This window comes from Diadema setosum, chromosome 14, assembly GCF_964275005.1.
Source record: "Diadema setosum chromosome 14, eeDiaSeto1, whole genome shotgun sequence".
Classification (NCBI taxonomy): domain Eukaryota; kingdom Metazoa; phylum Echinodermata; class Echinoidea; order Diadematoida; family Diadematidae; genus Diadema; species Diadema setosum.
Window position 1 is genome coordinate 27,074,317 of NC_092698.1, and position 19,922 is coordinate 27,094,238.

General features: G+C 40.7%; 1 protein-coding gene across 1 annotated transcript in view; it reads left to right on the forward strand.

The window, feature by feature from the left end:
• The window catches only part of LOC140238152 (dynein axonemal heavy chain 6-like), a 63,371-nt gene that overhangs the window by 1,423 nt on the left and 42,026 nt on the right, over positions 1-19,922 (forward strand). The window contains exons 2-25 of the mRNA XM_072318091.1: positions 804-1,096; positions 2,089-2,310; positions 2,620-2,870; positions 3,160-3,430; positions 3,996-4,130; positions 5,208-5,334; positions 6,099-6,240; positions 7,080-7,248; positions 7,698-7,969; positions 8,415-8,523; positions 8,993-9,113; positions 9,676-9,827; positions 10,629-10,781; positions 11,223-11,474; positions 12,014-12,142; positions 13,133-13,246; positions 14,041-14,184; positions 14,825-15,034; positions 15,726-15,938; positions 16,212-16,489; positions 17,067-17,227; positions 17,689-17,909; positions 18,345-18,455; positions 19,601-19,882. Coding sequence (XP_072174192.1) covers positions 857-1,096; positions 2,089-2,310; positions 2,620-2,870; positions 3,160-3,430; positions 3,996-4,130; positions 5,208-5,334; positions 6,099-6,240; positions 7,080-7,248; positions 7,698-7,969; positions 8,415-8,523; positions 8,993-9,113; positions 9,676-9,827; positions 10,629-10,781; positions 11,223-11,474; positions 12,014-12,142; positions 13,133-13,246; positions 14,041-14,184; positions 14,825-15,034; positions 15,726-15,938; positions 16,212-16,489; positions 17,067-17,227; positions 17,689-17,909; positions 18,345-18,455; positions 19,601-19,882 — 4,479 coding nt within the window. The 5' untranslated portion in view covers positions 804-856. The remainder of the gene's footprint in view (positions 1-803; positions 1,097-2,088; positions 2,311-2,619; positions 2,871-3,159; positions 3,431-3,995; positions 4,131-5,207; positions 5,335-6,098; positions 6,241-7,079; positions 7,249-7,697; positions 7,970-8,414; positions 8,524-8,992; positions 9,114-9,675; positions 9,828-10,628; positions 10,782-11,222; positions 11,475-12,013; positions 12,143-13,132; positions 13,247-14,040; positions 14,185-14,824; positions 15,035-15,725; positions 15,939-16,211; positions 16,490-17,066; positions 17,228-17,688; positions 17,910-18,344; positions 18,456-19,600; positions 19,883-19,922) is intronic.

The window sequence follows — 19,922 nt, forward strand, 5'->3', positions numbered from 1 at the left end:
CGTCAGACGCTGTTTTCGCATAGCGTAACAGCGTCTGGTCGGGCTAAGTCTAAGGGTACTAGGTCTCGCGCAGGGACCTAATGATCGCGCATAGCGTAACTGCGTAAAGCAAGCAATATTACGCGTAGGACTAAGCGCAAAATTTGCCGATACGCCCATGGAATAAACATACCTGACAACCGCTAAGCATGAGGAGGAAGCAGGTAAGAAATTTTGATTTCAAACAAATTTTTCACTAAATTTCCAATTTTTTGGAATAAAATTTTCACTAAATTTCCAATTTTTTACCTTATAATTTACCTACCTTAGCTTAAAATCTTTTTTTTAAGGATGTTGTAGCCTAGACGTGTCGTCTCGCTTGTCTCGTTCGTATGATCGTAGCCGATAGAATTCGTAATTTGTTCGATCGATCGTTTATGATATTCTACGAAAGCCGAAGCACGTTACAGCCGCAGAGAGGGGCAGACACTTTCACGCATGAAACTACATAGGGCAGCTGCGCGACCTTTACATACCCCGAGAAATTGAACGCATAAAATTAAGTCCGACATACAAACGGCGACAGCGCACTACTCCGTCATCGTATCATCAGGAGATTCTGGGAGGTGATTTTTCTGCATTTTCGTGATATTCATTGAGAAATTCAGGTACGATTATGGAATAACTTCTATTATAAGAGCATTTCAAATTTTCGTGCGCGATATCTAGACCCCTCAACCATACCTCAGTTGCCTGGTATATGGAAAAGTCACAGCAGAGATATCTAATATCCTACCTTTTTAATTCATGTTCTTTTTTTACAGACCCTTCTGTAAACAGGTAAAAAAGAAGAAACCAGGGGGCACAGCTTGTAATTATGTCACAGTCAATGGATGGGATGAATGGACGGCTGAATGGGGTCAACAGTCGGGCCAATGGTTCACCTACAAAGAACTTTAATCTACCAGGAGTGGACCCAGAAAAGCTCAAAGGTCGACTGTATTCCTACGCCCCGCAACAAGTTTCTGTCAACAAGAAAGCCCTGAAGTTTGCAAGGACAACACCAGCGCAGCGTATCACCAGGGCAAAACCCACTACAGCCAAACTAGAGCCCCTGGTATGTGCTGGCCTGCAACATGCAGTTGAAATCTTGCAGTCGTTTGGTTTTGACTGATGCTAAGATCCAGCAGTTAATGTCTGTTTTTATCTAAATTCAGATGAAAAATACAGGATAATGCATTCCTTTGTAGCATACAACATCCCATGTGAAGTATCAATACTATCATATCATAAAGGTATCGTATGTATTTGTCATAGATAACTGAACAGGTATGAAATAGTATGTAAATACAAATGCACTGATACTAAGTGAACTTCATAAAACATTCTTGCTGTCATGTATTATCACAGTCATTAGTTAGTATTTTTAGTGTTGATATATATGTACCAATAGCAGCATGAGCAGCTCCACTATCATTCAGCCATCAATATGATAAAATAATACCTATCATGTGATCAAGTTGACTTGACAGAAAACATTTTATCTACACACATAAAAGAAAGAGAAAGTTATGAGATTTAAAAAATGTCAAAAATTTCTGTGAATATGACAGTTAATCACAGAGATTATTGCTCGCACAATGATTTGTATACATTTTATAAACCTCACATGAAAGAACGAGAAAGTTATGAAATTTCAAATTGTCATAAATTTCTTCGAATGTGACTGTCACTTCCACAATTATTTGTATGTTTTATTTGTTTTTTGTAATGGAGCTTGCCTTCACTTTCTTTTGCTTGATTTAACTGTATCATCAAAGTCAACTTGATCATGAAGTTGATTTTCACTTTAGATATTTAAAACTGGTTTAATGATATTGAGTACCATAGGATAATATGTGTTATGTTCATATCAGTAGCATATGCATGAGATGATATGTTTGAGCACATCAGACAAATTTATAGATGTCTGTCCTTTATTGTATATTGTTGTTGACCTGAAATGTATACAGTGCAGTGCTATATGCTGCAGTATTACACTTCAACTAAAGAGTGCATCCTTCAGCAACTTCTCTAACTAGCTTCACCCCCATATCACTTCCATGCCAGCCTGGGCTCGCAAAGTTCCAAGCAGAGAACCAGCCAGAGTATATCAGACAGAAGGCTGCGGAAGCATTAGCAGCCAAGGGCCACCTTGTTCCCCAACCCGCCCAGAGTGTAGGGGAGCCCGACTCCAAGAAGTCCAAGAGGTGCACTTCGGTAGAACCGCTTGACCGACCCACCTCAGCGTCCCCCTTGCCAGACCTGCCAGATGAATTGAGGCAGAAACAGGTGTGTTTCGTGCAAATTGCTGGTCTCTTGTACCTGTCACAGCGCTTTGCAACTGTTGCCTGATAAATCAATGGCATTAATGAAATACTCCTCAAGGTACCAGTAATAAAAACTGTACGCCACTTTTCAGTTACTGACATTCTTAAACAGCCTTATTCAACATCACTGTGCTTTCCTTTTGTATCATCAAATTATTTTAAGTCTTTCGTTGTCCCCCCTCCCCGGCTGAATACTTTACTGTTGTACCTAAATTTAAGCAACCAAAGATTTATATGAAGCTTTAATATCTCTCTCACCTTCAACCTGCAGGAGTCACTCAGTGGCCACCCACTTCGCTCACCCACACCACCAAAGGAACCCAAGGATGCTAGTCCACGGGGACAGAGCAAGGGGGTATCCATGTCCCTGCCAACAGGGGCCCAAGGGTCAGACATGCTGGTCGGCTTGAGTGATATGGCTGCCATCATTCAGGCCATCAGGGAAAAGCCTCGACTCGGTTTTCTCTACATGAGTCCAGCAGTGCCAAAGTCATCCATCATGTACCATCCATATAACCTCAAGTAAGCCGAATGCTCTCACATTCTTTTACTCTCAAGAGCTCTTCTGTTCATAATCGCTCATTCATACTTTATCACCCTACTCCATAATTTTCCTTCATGATCTTTTGTAATTCACATGACATGGAAGCGTAGGATGTTACACAGATGAACAGGGTTTTTGTACTCAGGGTTTTTTCATGTATAAAAGACTTGAGTAAAGCCTGATGATTTGTCTATTTAAGGAATGACTGAGCAAAGACTTCAACTCACTTGCAAACATTTTTCCGTATTCTGTGTTTGTTTCCTGCAGAATTGTGTCACACAACAACATCTATGCACCGGACTACTACACCATCAGCCGCAAAGGTGTGACCAGAGTCAGGAATGGCAGCGAGGCAGAGTTCACCGAGCTGAACCGCTGGGAGCAGGAGTATCACTACTACACCAAGCTCATCAAAATCCCCCTCTTCTCGCTGTTCCGAAAGTGGAAGGCGTTCTCCACGTGGAGGAAAAACGTGCGCTCCCGCCGGCTCACCTCCTGCAAGAAGCAGCTCCAGGAGAACCTCTTCATTGTCAACGCTGTAAGTGATTTGAATCAACCTGCTTGGCAAATTATAAAGACCTCACATTGAGAGTCTGTAGGGACTTTTGATCGCACATGGTAGGTGAACATTTGTTGTAGCAGGTGACACCAACATAAGCTAAGACAAGGTTTTCTATCCCAACACACTTGAGTTCTAGTGGCATCTAGATGTTAGTATGTATACATGGAAACCTCTTTAAGTTTAGAAAAAATAAAATGCAGTGTTTGCTTCAATATCTAAACACCTAGAATTTTGATATTACATATTTGAGACTTGTGAGTTTTAAGGGCACCCTCCAAAAACCAAGACCAAACCAAAAAAAAAAAAAACCACAACAACAACAACAACAACAACTACAACAACAATCATCAGTGGAATTATTTTGAAAATTATCCCTCAAAGATATTTTAGTATATTCCTGGAATGTCTAAGAATGTACCCTTGTTTTTCTATGGAGTGAAGTGATATTGTCAAGTTGAGAAGTGTAGAGAGTAAAGTTACATGCATGTTACTTGCAGGAAAGGAATGTCATAACATGAGATACGCTCTCTCTTTACCCCAGTCCCTGAGGCCAGCTCTGCTGAACGTGAGAGAGATGTGCTACCGCATCAGTGACATGGGTCTCTGCAAGGTGGAGAAAGGCCACACCTACACACTCAATGAATTCACTATGGCTCAGTTCACACAGCTGAATGAGGTATGGGACTTCCCTTGGAATGACTGCAGGACTCTTGCATGCACACTCTCATTCTTTCTGAATATTACATAATCATGCAGTAGACTGTAGCGGCTCATTTCTGCAAGCATTTCTAGAAGTCATAGCCTATGTAAAGAGCAATTTGTGAATTGCACGGCAAGTGACATTGCTATTCTCAAAGCTATTATGTATTAGTTAAGGAGCTCGAGATTGCACATAGCACAACTTGATTTGGCACTCCCACGACGCCGTACCACTAACCAAAGTACAATGCCTAAAACATTTGGGAGGCATGCTAGCTCCACTATTAGGACCATTGTTTGTTTGTGCAATAATTGATTCTTGTTTTACACGTATATAATTGTGACAATGTACCATAATGAGTAATTTGCAGTAATGGTAATTCCCCTGAAGTGGATGTGTTTCTGACACCCCTGATGTCAGTCTGGTCTCAGCTCAATTGACCAGCCAGACTGAGAGACCTGGGCAGAAGATGATTTTGATTTAATATTACTTACATCTGTTATTTTTAATACCTGAAAACTGAAGACCTACAGTCTAGCAAAGCTTACAGAAGAAATAGGTACCAATTACTTGTCAACCTTTTATGCTTTCCTGTAAGCATTGTCAATGCTTGTGAGCCTGGCTTTTTACAAGAAGGCCACTGCTCAAGTAAATGGTAACTGTCAGATGGAATTGTAGTCTTTTTAATAAACTTGGGGAAGACTTCTGCTATTTCAAGTACTTCATGTGTCATTTGTAATTGGGTATCTGCTCAAATGCTCAAGCCTAATCATTATGATACCATTATGCACTTATGATACCATTTATTATGCATGAACACACAGCACGTGCCTGACTATTGTGAAGTTCTTGCTGTCAAGAGGGGCAGAATTCAATTCGTGTCATATTTATATGTGGCTCTCTATGTGCCCAAACAGTATTCAAAAGACAAAAATCTCCAGAAACACCAGATTTATTCCTTTTATGCTGTTCCAATTATCTAATGCCCCTCCCCCAATGAGAGACAGATGTCTAGACGCATATTTGTTTTTTTTCCATATCTGTCCCTCGCAGGTGTCTGGTCGTCTGGCTGAGTTCCGTGAGCTGGTGAAGGAGGTGGTGAGGAGTGCTTGTAGGACCGCCCTCCTGGAAGCTGGCTTCACCCCAGACGACTACTTCCTGGACAACGACACTCCCGGAGGTATTGATTCAACATAACCTCCAGTTTATTTATCAGAATTTCAAACTGTCTCTCCCTTTTCAGGCTTCTAGGCTCCACTTCTTTCTGAAACTTCCTTTCCATTGCTTTCAACAGGGTAAAGCTCTCATTGGTCATTGACTGTTATTCATGCAGATTCCTTTCCCCTTGGACAAGTCCTCCCTTTTTATGTCAGTTTACTACTGAAACTTCCTGGGAACAGTCAAACTATGGTAACAGTTTTAGCAGTGACTTGTAATGTTCCTATTTTGTCCCAGTAAAAGCATCGACTCTCAAATTTGATTCTGTGAAATGTCATCTATTCTGCAGGCAGTTAGAAAGTGTGATTGTGATCATGCACATGAGTTCTTAAATTCAATTTCGTTGCTAATTCCTCATGCAAGAATAAATATCAATCTCAGTGGTGTTCTCTTTATCTTCTAGTCACAGTCATAACAGCAAAAAAAGAAAAAAAAAGCCCAAAAAACAAAAAAATACAAAAAAAAACTAAAAACAAACAAAACAAAACAAAACAAACAAGACAAATAAAGAAATGAAGACAGAAAAGTGATTATGGTAAAAACAAGAACAATGTAAAAAATCATGAATGTCGGAATTTGTTAAGGTTGTAGCCTGCAATGTCACACATGTCGCCTATCTGGTACGCTGCATATATGGGACATGTGATAGGAACTATACAGACATGCCTTTAGAGTCACATTTTCTGCCTCTTCTCTCAAGGGTCTGTTTATTCTCCCTATCTACAGAAGACGGAGTGCCTCCTGGTACAGCCGACTCCAGCTACATGATGCAGAGCAACTTTGACATGGATCTCTACCAGGATGCCCCAGACAAGATGACGTACACGGAGCAAGCCAACAAGCGAAGTCACTGCAGGAGGTTGACATGGTGAGAGTCTTCATCTTCATGGTACCATTGGGATGGGGAAGGGGTGGGAGGGGAAGGTCTGTAGACTTCTCTGTCTTTTTATATACCTCACTTTGACCGAATAAGAGGGCTACTTTTATAAAGCCATTGTAGCAGTCCTTAAACCCACACAAAGAAAAAAGAAATATTAGGCTGTGATAAGCACTTGTTGTATTGTGATGGCATTTTCTAAGTGTCCAAGTTGTTCTGCTGATGAAAATACAAGAAAGAAAATTTAATATACATTGTATGATAACAGTAAAGCTCACAGGGATTGACAAAATTATATATGACTACACTTTTTAAAGATATATTTTCAAAAGTCAGCAAAAACATAAAAAGTGGGGTTTGGGGGATAAATGAATGACAAATTCATCTACTACTTCAGTTTATAGGGCCTTCCAAGAACATTATGATCTTCTGTAATCTTAGTAAATAGGTGGCATGCATGTGAACATGAAAAACTGTCATTTTGCAGACAGAGCTAGTGTGTGAAGCACAGGACAAGTAACAGTAAGGTCATAAAATGGAGACAGCCATCCATTAAGTTTCTCATAAGATGCTGCTTAACATGACTTAGGCCCCGTTGCTAGAAACTTTGCGTTTAAACGCAACTTGCAACTGATTGTCACTGGCCAATCAAAATCATTGTTGCATGCATGTCTTCTTAATAGGGCAGACCCTGAGCCAATCAGAATGGTTGTTTCAAAATTAGCAATTATTTACAATTGATTGTTACTCTTGATCAAAGTGCTCATCCATTTTTCTCTCCAGTGTGTTATGTGATACATTAATTTGTCTTTTTTCCCCCCCCCCACCAGTTTCATCCGCCTGGCCGACTACCTGATCGTGAACACCATGCACGTGCTGGCTGTGAACTCTGTCACCACCCTGCTCAACTACCTGAGAGAGCAGCTGCAGAACACCCCGACCCTGGCCCAGATCCAGGGCAGGGAGGAGGAAGAGGAGGAGGACAAAGATGATGACAAAGTGAGTTCTGACTTCAGACTCAAAATGAGAAGATTTCAGAGATACTCTTGTTGATAGTGTGGTTACACCTGAAGCTGTTTATTTCCCTTCATATTTCTTTTCATCCTCTGCGTACCAGTATTCATGACATCCCCCTCCCCATTTTTTCTCTGTTAATAATTTTCAAAATGCATGTTTTGTTGATATTACAGCCGTGATTGCCAGTTGACATGGAATTCAGAACTCTGCCACAAATGTATTAGTAGATGGCAGACCTTAAGATTGAGGATCTACATTATACCTTTGTCCTTTACATACCCTAATGAGCACAGAAACACTGAGAGATGCAAATATGCTATGGAATACTATAAATGAACCAGATATGAAGTGTGCCTGATTTCATCATCTGATTTGTATTAAATGAAAACATTTCTCGTCTTTTTCACCATCTGCTTTCCCGTTCAACGCAGGCCACAACTGTTGGTGGGACCAACAATGCTGCCTCGGTGAACGGTGGCCCCCCAGCCAATAACCTGGCAGATGACGGCATCGGTGGCACCGAACAGCCAGTCCTGGCCCCGCTCTACCTCACCGAGTTTGTCCTGGAGCCCCTCAACATCCTCTTCAGTCCTAATGTGGATGACTACCAGGACGGGATAGCAGAGACCATCAAGCGATTCCAGGACTGTGTGCTCGGTGTTGAGAACCTGGTCCCAGACACATACTTTGATGCATTCACAAGGTAAAACTTTTTTTTTTGTTCCTGCCGCCCATATTTGCCATGACAAAATTTTGCACAATTTTACCCGGGTACAAAGACCAGTCATATGAGGTGCAATTTTACAAGTGATAGTACTATGATATCATTTAGAAATAGCAATATTTTTTTAAAAGAGAAAAGAAATGTCCCGTGCATTATGGGTATATGGGGGATAAACTTATGATTTCAAAATCATGGTAAGAATGGACAGAGCACTAAGATTACTCCAGTTGATGGTGGATTGTGTTAAATGTTGTATCATGGGAATGGAAATTGTCAGTCAACAAAATAAACTTCTGGCAGACTTCTGGTGTAGAATCAGACTGAATGTATATAGTTGATTAAACAGGTCTATTTCTTAGCAAAATAGTAAATGATGTTATTTCGTGATGATGATGATATAACCTCTACATCTCTTGCCTTGCAGACCAATCATCAATGGGAAGCTGGAGGAGAAGACGGCAGGGGATGGCCCAAGTCTGGACACAATGTTTGAGGATGACAAACATCTCCAAGGGGTCATTCAGAGCATCAGAGTAAGTCCTTTGCTTTGTGACCTGAAAACTTGAAAATGTCCTGAACCTAGTCATGAATTGTAGTCTACAGAGAAATAGAAAGAATGAGGGGGTGGAGAAGAGAGATCTCTCTCTCTCCCTCATATGCTTTGGAATTGAACCAAGATAGAGTTTCAAGGACAGAATTCACTGGGACAGAAATTCTAAAAAGAAACAACAACCCAAGCAAATCTGATACAGCACTCGGTACGCTTCAAAGTATCAGCAATGATAGCATAATGACACTTGAATTAAATGGATCATTCTTTTAAAAAAAAAAATGAATAGATACTATAAAATGAATAGATACTATAAAATCAATAGGACATTAAAAAAAAAAGAAAAAAGAATGACATCAATTACCAGTGAATGACTACTGGTTTGTCTGATTTTGAGAACACTTTGCTTTGTACTTCTCTGACAATGTACTCCTGTACTGTTTTCCATGCAGGATGCAGTCAACAAGGCATTTGATGCTGCTAACCAGTACGCTGACACCTTTGAACCTTTCCGTGAGTTCTACCGAGAGAATGAGAGCACAGACTTGGATGCTCTCAGTGCTCAGGAACCTGGTAAGTTTACTGGGAGAGAGAAATAAGCCCTAAGTGTATTTTCCTCTTTTTTTTATGCCAACCTGCACGTAATGTATCTTCAAGTAGACAGTCTGCATGGGTGTATTGTCAAACCATTTGCAGAGTATGAAATTTACTTGAGGCTGGAGCAAATCTTCATGCTGTCATGATAGATATTAAAATTACTGGTCTCTCCCATCAGTCAACCAAACTCTCACCCACATGGTCCTTTCAGAGAACAGCACATGTAAAAATAGTGCGATGATTGAACTTGATCAGCTGTGCCTTGATTGTTGTGCATTTTAGGTATGCAGAGGTACACATTTTGTGTGCTTTGTCTCCATTACCATCAGTATTTTCTTTCTTTTTGCTGAATGTCCGTGTGTCATTTTGAAACTTTCCTGCACTTGTAAATACTGATTCCATAATACCTAGTGATGATCAGACCAATATCAGCGATAACGAAAACAGAATGGAACCACCTACTACTGTGATTTTTGCATTTTGTGAATTTAGATCTGATATCTTAACCCAGCGCAATAAATCCTCCTCTCACTTCCAGATGTCCAGTTTTTTGCTGAGGCCCTTGACCGCTACCACACCCAGCACAAGCAGGCAGTGTCCATCAAGGAGCGTCGCAGCATTGGCATGCTGCTGGTGGACGGCGCCCAGATGAAGAGCAAAGTCATCCCGTCTCCACTCCGGTGTCTCAATGTGAGTTGCTCTAGTCTAGCATACTTCTCAGTGGGATGATAGAACCTAGTCATGTTTGTCTAATGTGAGTTTAGGGGGTCAGGAAAAAATAGAAGGGGTAGAAACAGTGACAGACAGTTTCTTATCAGTATTCGCTGTTATATGTGTAACAACCTCAATGAGGAGATGGGGTAATCAAAAGGAAACTCATCATCTTTGCAACACCTGAACAATGATAGGCTTCAGCACCACTGAATATTTAGGAGGAATTGACAAGAACTAACTATATTTCTCAAGCATCATGTGTGCAATCTCTCTCTCTCCAGAAACTTTTTTTTTTTTCATCCACATGGTTTTCCTTGGATGAATTCATTAATTTGCATACATGCATATTCATGAAATATGTCTTGCAGTGTCACTCCACAATGATGAATGGCTTGAGATTGAAGAAGACGACTTACTCCCTTCCTCTTTTCACAGACTGTATGGCCCAAATTCACGAAGGTGGTACAAATTTAAACCATAGTTTATGCAAATACGATTGATAGATTGCATGCACCAACAGACGTCCAGTAACAAACGTGCATTCATACATCCATGTCAAAGGTTTTCCTATTTCACGCTTATTTTGGACCATGGTCTAGGTTTAAACCAGGTTTAAACTACTTTTGTGAATTCGAGCCTTTATGTTTTGTACCCTTTGAAGTTCCTGGACCCAGGAGTTGACGTTTAGATCACAGACTTAATCACATCATAGATTCCATGGTGATAGCATGTGGGGTATTGAATTTTTCTGTGCTCGCTCTCTCTCTCTCATCGCAGGTCATCAACGACATGCTGCCGAAGCAGTCCAAGAAGCAGATGGACTTGCTGATCGCCGAGTGCCAAGATGCACAGTACAAGCTGGAGGTGGTACCACAGACTACACTGGAGTTTGTGGAGAGCCTCACCTTCCTGGATGAAATTCAGCTCAGGGTGAGTCTTTTGTCATCCTATATGTTTTTCTCTTCTTTTTGAAGCAAAATGATCATGCTCTTCTCTGTCTTTCTCCATTTTTCTCTCTTTGATAGCATAATTCTCCCTCTCTCTCTTTTCTCCTCTAGTGGTATATTATTTATGTTTTTAAAATTTCGAGATTGATACACTTTGTCATATACGAGGAGTGATGTTGATAAATTTCACATGTGGTTTATGTGATGTAAACAGGTAGTGCTGTTGAAAAGGCTGTTATCTGGTATGGAAGTGATATATATATGAAACAACAACAACAACAACAATTCCTTATTGTTCCATCTCCTCTTATACGAAGGGATGTAGCAGTGATTTTTTTTAGGATGCAATTTTATATTAATTTTTTTTTGTTGTATTTTTATTAATAGTTTTTGTGTTTATATATTCTCGTCTGCCTGCTCTTAGATTGATGCTCTGGAAGCAGAGGCCAACATCGTCAAGGATATGTACGACCTGATTGATAAGTACCAAGTGCCGACGCCCCCGGAAGACTTTGCCGTCTACCAGACCTTGTCGCCCTCGGTTACGGCCGTCAAGGATGCCATAGACAAGGCGGTGGGCGAGAGGGACGCCAACATTGACAAGTTCTGCAACCACATGGACAAGGATATCTCTCAGCTCAACCGCGAGGTCAAGGGGGTCAAGCAGGAATCGCAGGTTAGTGTGAATATTGGCTTCTTTTTTGTGCAGACTTAACAATTTTTCCGTATCATGTTTCCCATCTGTCTTGACACGATTGTTGGCTCTACATAGCTCACTTGTGTAGCATCTTTGTGATTTAAAGTGAAAATTTAAGATTTTAAGAATATTTAAAAGAATGTATGTCTCTATTTAGGAGTTTTTCAACAATCCATGAGAAAACATATACAAATTTCCTAGTGTTTTCTTTAAGTGCTTCTTACATCTATTGGCTTTCTCACAAAATAAAGTATCAAAATATCGAGCAAATGATGATGTTTCGTGATTTCAATATTTTGCTTTGTTCACCATACAAGATGATACTTGAAATTTAAACACACCTTTATCTTATCGAGAGCTCAGCAATCATTCCTATACAGGAAAGCTAATACCCTTGACAATGAATGCACTGAAACTTTTTGCACAGACCCATCATCTTGAGTTTATTCACTTGCTGTTTCAAAGTATGAGAGTATAAACATGCCAATAACAAATTCCTATATTTTGGTGTATTGCAGAATCCCATAATCTTGGATGTGAATGCAGACAAGGAGAAAGTCAAAGCCATCCTGACCAAGCTGGGCACCACCCTTGATGAGTTGCAGAAGCAAGCCTTCACCTTCAAGTCATACCAGAAGAATTTCAAGGTAAAGAATAGCATCTCCTTTCTGCTATAATTTTTCCTCGGTCAGCAGTGCAATCTTATTGTCGTTGCACCATCGTGAGAGTGCGTTTACTGTAGCTCATTTCAAGATTGGTTAATTGGCAAGGACATGAAATAGTAAATAGCTGTTTGATTAACAAAGTTACCCTCTGCACTGTAACAGTAACCTTACCGGTCCATTATATCCTCTGATTGATAAACTATTCTGATCAGTCAATTCACAATTGCAAATATAGAGAAGGAATGATAGTGGCCAGTGAGCCTTGTCATAGTTAATTAGGAGAGGGGGACCCTGATGTGGTTTGTTAGGGATTTTGATCTACTTCTCTTGTGCATGTATTTCTGGCATGCTTCAATATGTTCCTGTGGTTGCTCTGTGTCTTCTTATTTACATGTGCACATCAACTTTAGTGGACTGCTCGCAACGTGTGAAAACTTCTTTCTTTCCTTGCATTAGTGATGACAATTATTCTTACTCAAACTTTATCACAATCATAGATGTAGGAATGGCAAAAACAAGCTACAGAGACTCCTGAGGCTAAAAGCAACATCAACTGGCTGTTGCCACATTAGAAAAATGTTTTGACTGAAACCAGGTTTCATGTGGCATGATGTGAAAGTGATGACTGATTACAATATGTCAGTAGCAGTGACAGCACAGTTGACTTAATTATTGTGCTCTGTGCCATTATCTATTCATCTTAGGGTTCAATGTTGTACAGTATCTCTTTGGAGCTACTATATGCTACCTCCATGTAAAGTGCCTTGGCCACCATAGTTGTGCCACAGGCCAGAGTGAAAGTCTGAGTCTAGCCTAAGATTTGAACCAGTAAACCTCTCCTATGTAACACTGAGACTCTTCTCTCAAAAGAGCATGCCTTTCTTATGTGTGAAATACATGCACAAAGTGCTCAAAGGAGAGAATTTGAAGCTGGTGTATCCAAGATGATGTACTCTTGTATGAATCCTGTAGGTGGAAGTGACAAAGTATGAGGAGCTGGAGGAGACACACGCAGAGCTGAAACTCAAGCAGCTTTTGTGGGACTCACTGGATGAGTGGGACATCATGACAAATGGATGGACGGAGGTAAGAGTGGTGACATACTGCTGCATTGTGTGTTTTCCCATTGTAGGAAGATAACAAGAACACTAAATTTGTCTCCATCTGTACAAATGAAATTTGTGAGATTGTAACCGCTGATCTACATTTTTAACATTCAATATGCCTTGTCCGCCTTAGACTACTCAACCTAACAATGTCGGAAATTTGAAGCTTGGGCATTTGTTCCAAGTTCATTGTGTCATTGCCAACAACCAGGGACAGCCTGGTGGTAGTGTCGCTGCTCAGAAAGCAGTAGATGACAAGTTCGATTCCCGCTGGTTACTTTCTTCCAACATGTTTGTTGAAAATGTAGATCAGCAGTTGCGATCTTACACATGTCATTTGTACAGAGGGAGACAAATTGAAGAAAACTCATACCCCATATCTTTCACCCCTCTGCTTGATAATCTCTTGCTTTCATTAAATCTGTTCTCGTAATGTTACATTGTTACTGCGAAAAGAATATCTTGAAATGTTAACCCACATGAGATATCATTTAAGGACTCTCATTCCATTTCTAGTTGCACCTCTGTAAGTGAAGGCTTGGACCTGCAAGGTGTCTCAGACCAATTCCAAAAGATGTATTAACTCAATCATAGCCTTAAAAGTAATTAATGCAAAAACCGTCGCCATTATCGTGGGTAAGTACTGTTAGCAGCTATGCTACAAGGTCCTATGTCACGATGCCAGCTTGTGTCCCCCCCCCCCCAAAAAAAAAAAAAAAAAAGTCCAACATTTTTGCACTTCCATTGCTCTTTTTTTTTTTTTTTACTCCATAGGCTGACTTCAATGGGCTTGATCCAGAGGAGTTGTCGACAAACGTCGCCAAGTACGGCAAGTCGGTGCATCAGCTGGAGAAAGGTTTGCCTCCAAACCATGTGGTTCCCAAACTCAAGGAGAAGGTGGAGGCCATGCGAGAGAAGGTGACTGTCAGATTTTCCATCAATTCATATCGCTGTACTATGTTTGTTAATGATTTTTTTCTCCTTTGCAGCAATATTCACTTTGTTTCATTACTTTCTAACATGTGTTACATGTTTCATTCATGTTAGAACATGTACATGAAAGAATGCTCAGTTTTGCCAGATTTTCTATTTTGATTTCTATGCAGCACCTTGCCATCATTAGTGCTCAGTAAGTTATTTTTTTTCAGAGGATACCAATGCATGGGAAATCATTTAAGAACAATATCTGATAAAAGACTGTGCTCCTAATCGGAAATAGCAATGCATTCAAGCTGAAATAACATTCAAAAAAATTATGTTTGTCCCAAGTAGATATGTGTGAAAAAAATATTTTAGAAAAAAGTAATGAAACATCAAAGAATGCACAGAAAAGGATGCCCTGTTTTATATTGCAATATAAACTTGTGTTCTTATTTGAAAGGAGTGGTGGATATCTTGTAAATGTGAACTGTACAGGAAATGCATTGTCTCTTCTTGGAATTTCAATGCAAGATGTGTGGTATTAGCTAAATGTGTATATCTACAGCTTGACTTTGCAAGGCCTGTCCCCAATCAAAACTCTTACTCTTTGGCTGTATGTCTCTTGTGTCTCCCACAGCTGCCTGTGATCGTCAACCTGCGGAACCCGTCCCTGAAGCAGCGCCACTGGGAGAAGGTGGAAACCATCCTCAACCACAAGTTCACCTCGGAGGAGCCCCTCACTCTGGGCCTCCTCACCAAGCTCGAAGCCTTCAACTTCACCGAGGAGATCGAGGAGGTCTCTGGGCAGGCGTCCAGTGAAGCAGCCCTTGAGGCTCTGCTGAAGAAGGTGAGGATTCCCCTCTGTTTAGAATGGACTCTTCTTATTCAAGCATGCCTCTTACTTTCCCTTGTTGAAATTGAAATCATTTGAAATTCATGTCATGACTTCTATAGACAGAAAAAATAAGAAGAAATGTGCAAGGTTTCTAAATTTGAGCACAGCTTTTGGAGCAGGTATTGTGCATTTCAAAGATGTCTTCTGTTTTTCAAAGTGTCATTTCATTTCAGGAACATGCTTAGATATGATCAAATGTTCATTTCCCTCATGTCTAACAAGCATTCAAGGGACATCTGGAACACAATAGAAATTAAGGTGGTATTTTTTATTGAATGACCAGGGTTTATAATCATATAAATTCATATAGAAGATATATTCTCTGTTTTTAAGCAGAGAGAGGGGAAAAAAAGTATTATTTAGCCGTTGCAGATAAGGATGAGAGTGTTATACATGGAGGAGAATTTTTTTGTTCTTTGTGACCTGAGAAAATATTATGGTGAGATGTACCTCCCAATGGCAAAGCATTTTCATCTGCGTATGTTTGGGTGCCATTTTTCATATATCCAAGCTTCCTTTTAGTGCCCTTGTTGAGTTTCAGACACGTCTAAACCTAAACTTTTAAGTTCGATTAGACAAGACATCTACATGTTGTGCGAAGAGATGATTATGTGGACTATTGTCGTATGCTATCATCCAACAGGTGGAAGACTCGTGGAAGACGACAGAGTTTGTCGTGCTCCCTCACCGCGACTCCAAGGATGTCTTCATCCTCGGAGGCACGGACGACATCCAGGTTCTCCTGGACGACTCCCAGGTCAACATCTCCACCATTGCCAGCTCGCGCCACGTCGGACCCATCAAGCCCAGAGTGGATGAGTGGGTCAGGAATCTTGCCCTCTTCAATGAGACACTGGTAAGACTGTGGTGCTTTTTTTCTCTCTCTATTTTTTCCCCTCAAATATCTTCTAACAAGTGATGCTGCCTCAGTGAATAATATCATGTCAGTATATTAAACATCAGTAATAGTTGACTGTATCATTTCCCTATCTACCTGACATTTACCAGTAATTCTGATATTTTTCTTGTGTTTGTTTTTCTTTTTCTGTCTCTCTTGATCTATTTTGATCATCAGATAGTGTAGTCTGACTTTCACAAGTTTGTCCCTTCATCTTCCCCCTCCCCCTAGGATGAGTGGCTGACATGCCAGAGGAACTGGCTCTACTTGGAGAGCATCTTCAGTGCTCCAGACATCCAGCGACAGCTGCCCGCTGAGGCCAAGATGTTCATGCAGGTGGACAAGTCCTGGAAGGAGATCATGCGTAAGGTCAACCGTCTGCCCCTGGCCATCCGTGCCGCCACCCAGCCTGGCCTCCTCGAGACGTTCAAGAATAACAACGCCCTCTTGGACCAGATCCAGAAATGCCTCGAGGCATACTTGGAGTCCAAGCGATGCGTGTTCCCGAGGTGAGTGCCCTAATTGGACACCTGTTGATTCCCTTGTACACCTGTGTATACGTCATTGCTTTTATCTGTACATGCTGTACCAACAGATGCGTGCTGATTTCAGCTTTGTCATTGAGTACCAATCAATGGATAAAAGGGCAAAGTGGTGCCATCAGTAGTGATATCCAATATGGTGCAAATCTTTGTGCTGATATGCAGTGGTGTATTGGTAGTGTGTCATTACCCCCTTTTTTTTTCTGACTTACATAATCTTTGTTTCAGACATACTCTAAGTACTGTTTTGTAATCAACTTAGATATACTGGTTGTGTTTGATTCACTTTGATCTTGCAAAGAAAAAAAATAGACGTCATGATCATCCTGTATTTATAGAAATATGAGTATTGAAGGAAACGTGAGAAATGAGACTAATACAACAGTAAGTAAACATAAGGTTTGCACTGTATTCTTGCCATTGTCAATGATAACATGAATTTACTTCACATGGGAGATGATGAAGTTATGTAGTTTTGACGAGATGTAAAAGAACTTCAACATGGCTGACCATGAAGAGTATCCCTTGCCTGGTTATCTTGCAGGTTTTACTTTCTGTCTAATGATGAGCTGCTGGAGATCCTGTCTCAGACCCGTAATCCACACGCTGTGCAGCCCCATCTCAGGAAATGCTTTGATGCCATTGCCAAGCTGGAGTTTGGCACAGTGGCAGCCGACGGCAAGAGCTCCCCTACTGGGGACAAAGGTTTGTCAGTTTTAAGAATTGTCTTGTTTTAAAACTAATCTTCTTTCCAATGTTGTGAAGTCGACATGAGTGGGTTATGAATACCGCGTACAACAACTCCCCCAAAACACCTGTGGTTGTGCTAACTCAAAAAGAGTAACAAACAACCCTCTGTCATTGTGTTTATGTCTTGCCCTTTAATCTGGTGATTGTCATTTAGCTATTTTGATTCCTCTTGAAACTTGACCATTGACATACCATACTTTAGTTACATCAAACTATGCATTTTAAAATGTCTCCGCACTGATTGTTTTATGAAGCCAAAAACGATTTCTTGTATACACTTCAGAGGGACAACTGGTTGTACTTAGCTCATTCAATTTCCAAATATTATGTGTATCATCTTCTCACAACATTTGCAAATTCAGTGACTTTCCTCTAATGCAATAAATGTGCTTTCCTTTCCCTCAATGGCATTCCAGATCAAGCCACGACGAGCACCAATGACATCATCGCCATGATCTCGCCGGAGAACGAGAAGGTGGGCCTGGGCAAGGGACTGAAGGCCAGAGGCAACGTGGAGGACTGGCTGGGCAAGGTGGAGGAGGCCATGATGTCCTCCCTGCGCCGCATCACCAAGGCAGCGCTGGCAGACTATGAGCTCAAGCCCAAGGAAGAGTGGATCGCAAACAACCCCTCACAGGTGCAGTCAGACGAGTCTTTTTTTTTTTCTCTCTATCTCTCTCTCTGTTGTACTATTATAAATGCGTTCTTGTGTTTTCATTTGTGGATGTTTGCCAGGATGGTTTAAGCCTTGCACAATGGTGTATATAATTTGGATACTGATACTGATAAAGCAACATCACAACACAACAACAACAACATACAGTACAATAAGAAATAAAAAACAAATGCTTGGCAAATAAGCATGCATCAGTAATCAAGGAAATATGTCATATTTCATCTCACTTAGTTCCAGTGTGTAAGCATGTACAGCACATTGATCATAGTTTGCTGCTGCTAAATATTTTGTATCAGTGAGTCTCATGCTACATCTTGAAAAGTTTTATGTTCCCAGCACAAATGCATGAACCCTTCTGAAGTGACTGTGATTAACTAAACTGTCTGTTATGTGCAGGTTGTTCTGACTGTGTCTCAAACCATGTGGGCTCGAGATGTGACCGAGGTTTTGGAGACAGACGGAGATAGACATGAGGCCATGAAGGAGTTTGAAGGGAAGAACTTTGACGTAAGTCGTGTAGCCAGGCCTGTTTCATTAAGTTGATATTAAAGGTAGGGGATACCTTTTACAGACCTCCCAAAATGCAGCAAAACATTAAATATGAACCTCAGGGGACTTGCTTAGGCCACTACTTAGAAATTTGGAAGTCAACAGTTATCTAAAATTTGAATAATGCACAAAACTCAACTACTCAGTAGTTCTGTGTGTCAGCCACGCTTAAGCCTTTTTGTTGCAGTCTTCTGTATTTGTTATCTATAATCACAAATCTAAAAGTACAAGAGCTGATGTAATAACATATAGAGTGTGTGGCAAGAATGTATGTAGAAATGAGGCTTGTGTTGATGAACTTTCCTCACAAAATATACATGATGAACACACATGCAGTGCATGGGTCTGCAAAGCTAGCCTAGTAATGTACTGGAATTTACGGTGAGCCCCGAAAAAAATTCTATTCAAAATCTAACGGTCAAAAAAATGTACAAAATGTTACCTTCCACTTTCAATACTTTATGGGAGTTTCTAAAATGATACTCTCTTCAACATACCATTGTATTTATACAACTCTTCATTTAAGGCATGCAAACGGGATTCCCTACCTTTAAGGGATCAGTTTGCCTCAATAAGAGTATTATGTGACAGCTATTGATGTCCTGTCAAAATAGAGCAGACTCTAACAGAGTTTAACTGTGAAGTTTGTATTGATATCTTTTGTTACATTTCAGTCATTGAGGACATAACTTTCTTTGAATATGTGATAAATTCACAATCAATTTCAATGTTTTGATGGTATAATTCAGATTGTACCATGTCTCATCAATCTCAAATACAGCCCTGCAGGGTCATGTCTTCTTTTTCAGGGTGCAAGCCAATTTGATATTTTGATGAGGCTTCTTGGATTTAGTCACCCTTTGATATCTATACTAATCATAATTCTGTTTCTGACATACTGAAAAATATGTTGTGTTTCAAAGCACAATGCATGTCTTCTTAAATCAACATCATACCCCAATCCTGGACCGTTGAGTTGATGTGTAACTATCAGTGTCATGACTTAGATCATGTTTCCCAACTCTCAGTTTGATGTCATTCTTTGCAATATCCTGGCCCAGCAAAGAAATCCTGCAATGAGTGTCTGTTGTTTTGGTTTGCAGAATCTAAACCAGCTGGCCGCCATGGTACGAGGCCAACTGCCAAAGCTGGTCAGAGCTATCCTAGGAGCCCAGATCACCATCGATGTCCACGCCAGGGACATTATCACCAGCATGGTCAAGAACAAGGTGGACTCCTCCAACAACTTTGAGTGGGTTAAGCAGCTGCGTTACTACTGGGACCTGGAGCTGGACAACTGCGTGGTGCGCATGTCCACCTCGCAGTACATCTATGGCTATGAGTACCTCGGGGCCTCGCCCCGTCTGGTCATCACCCCACTCACTGTGAGTTGAAAGCACTTTGCTGTCATGAAAGTAGATGTTC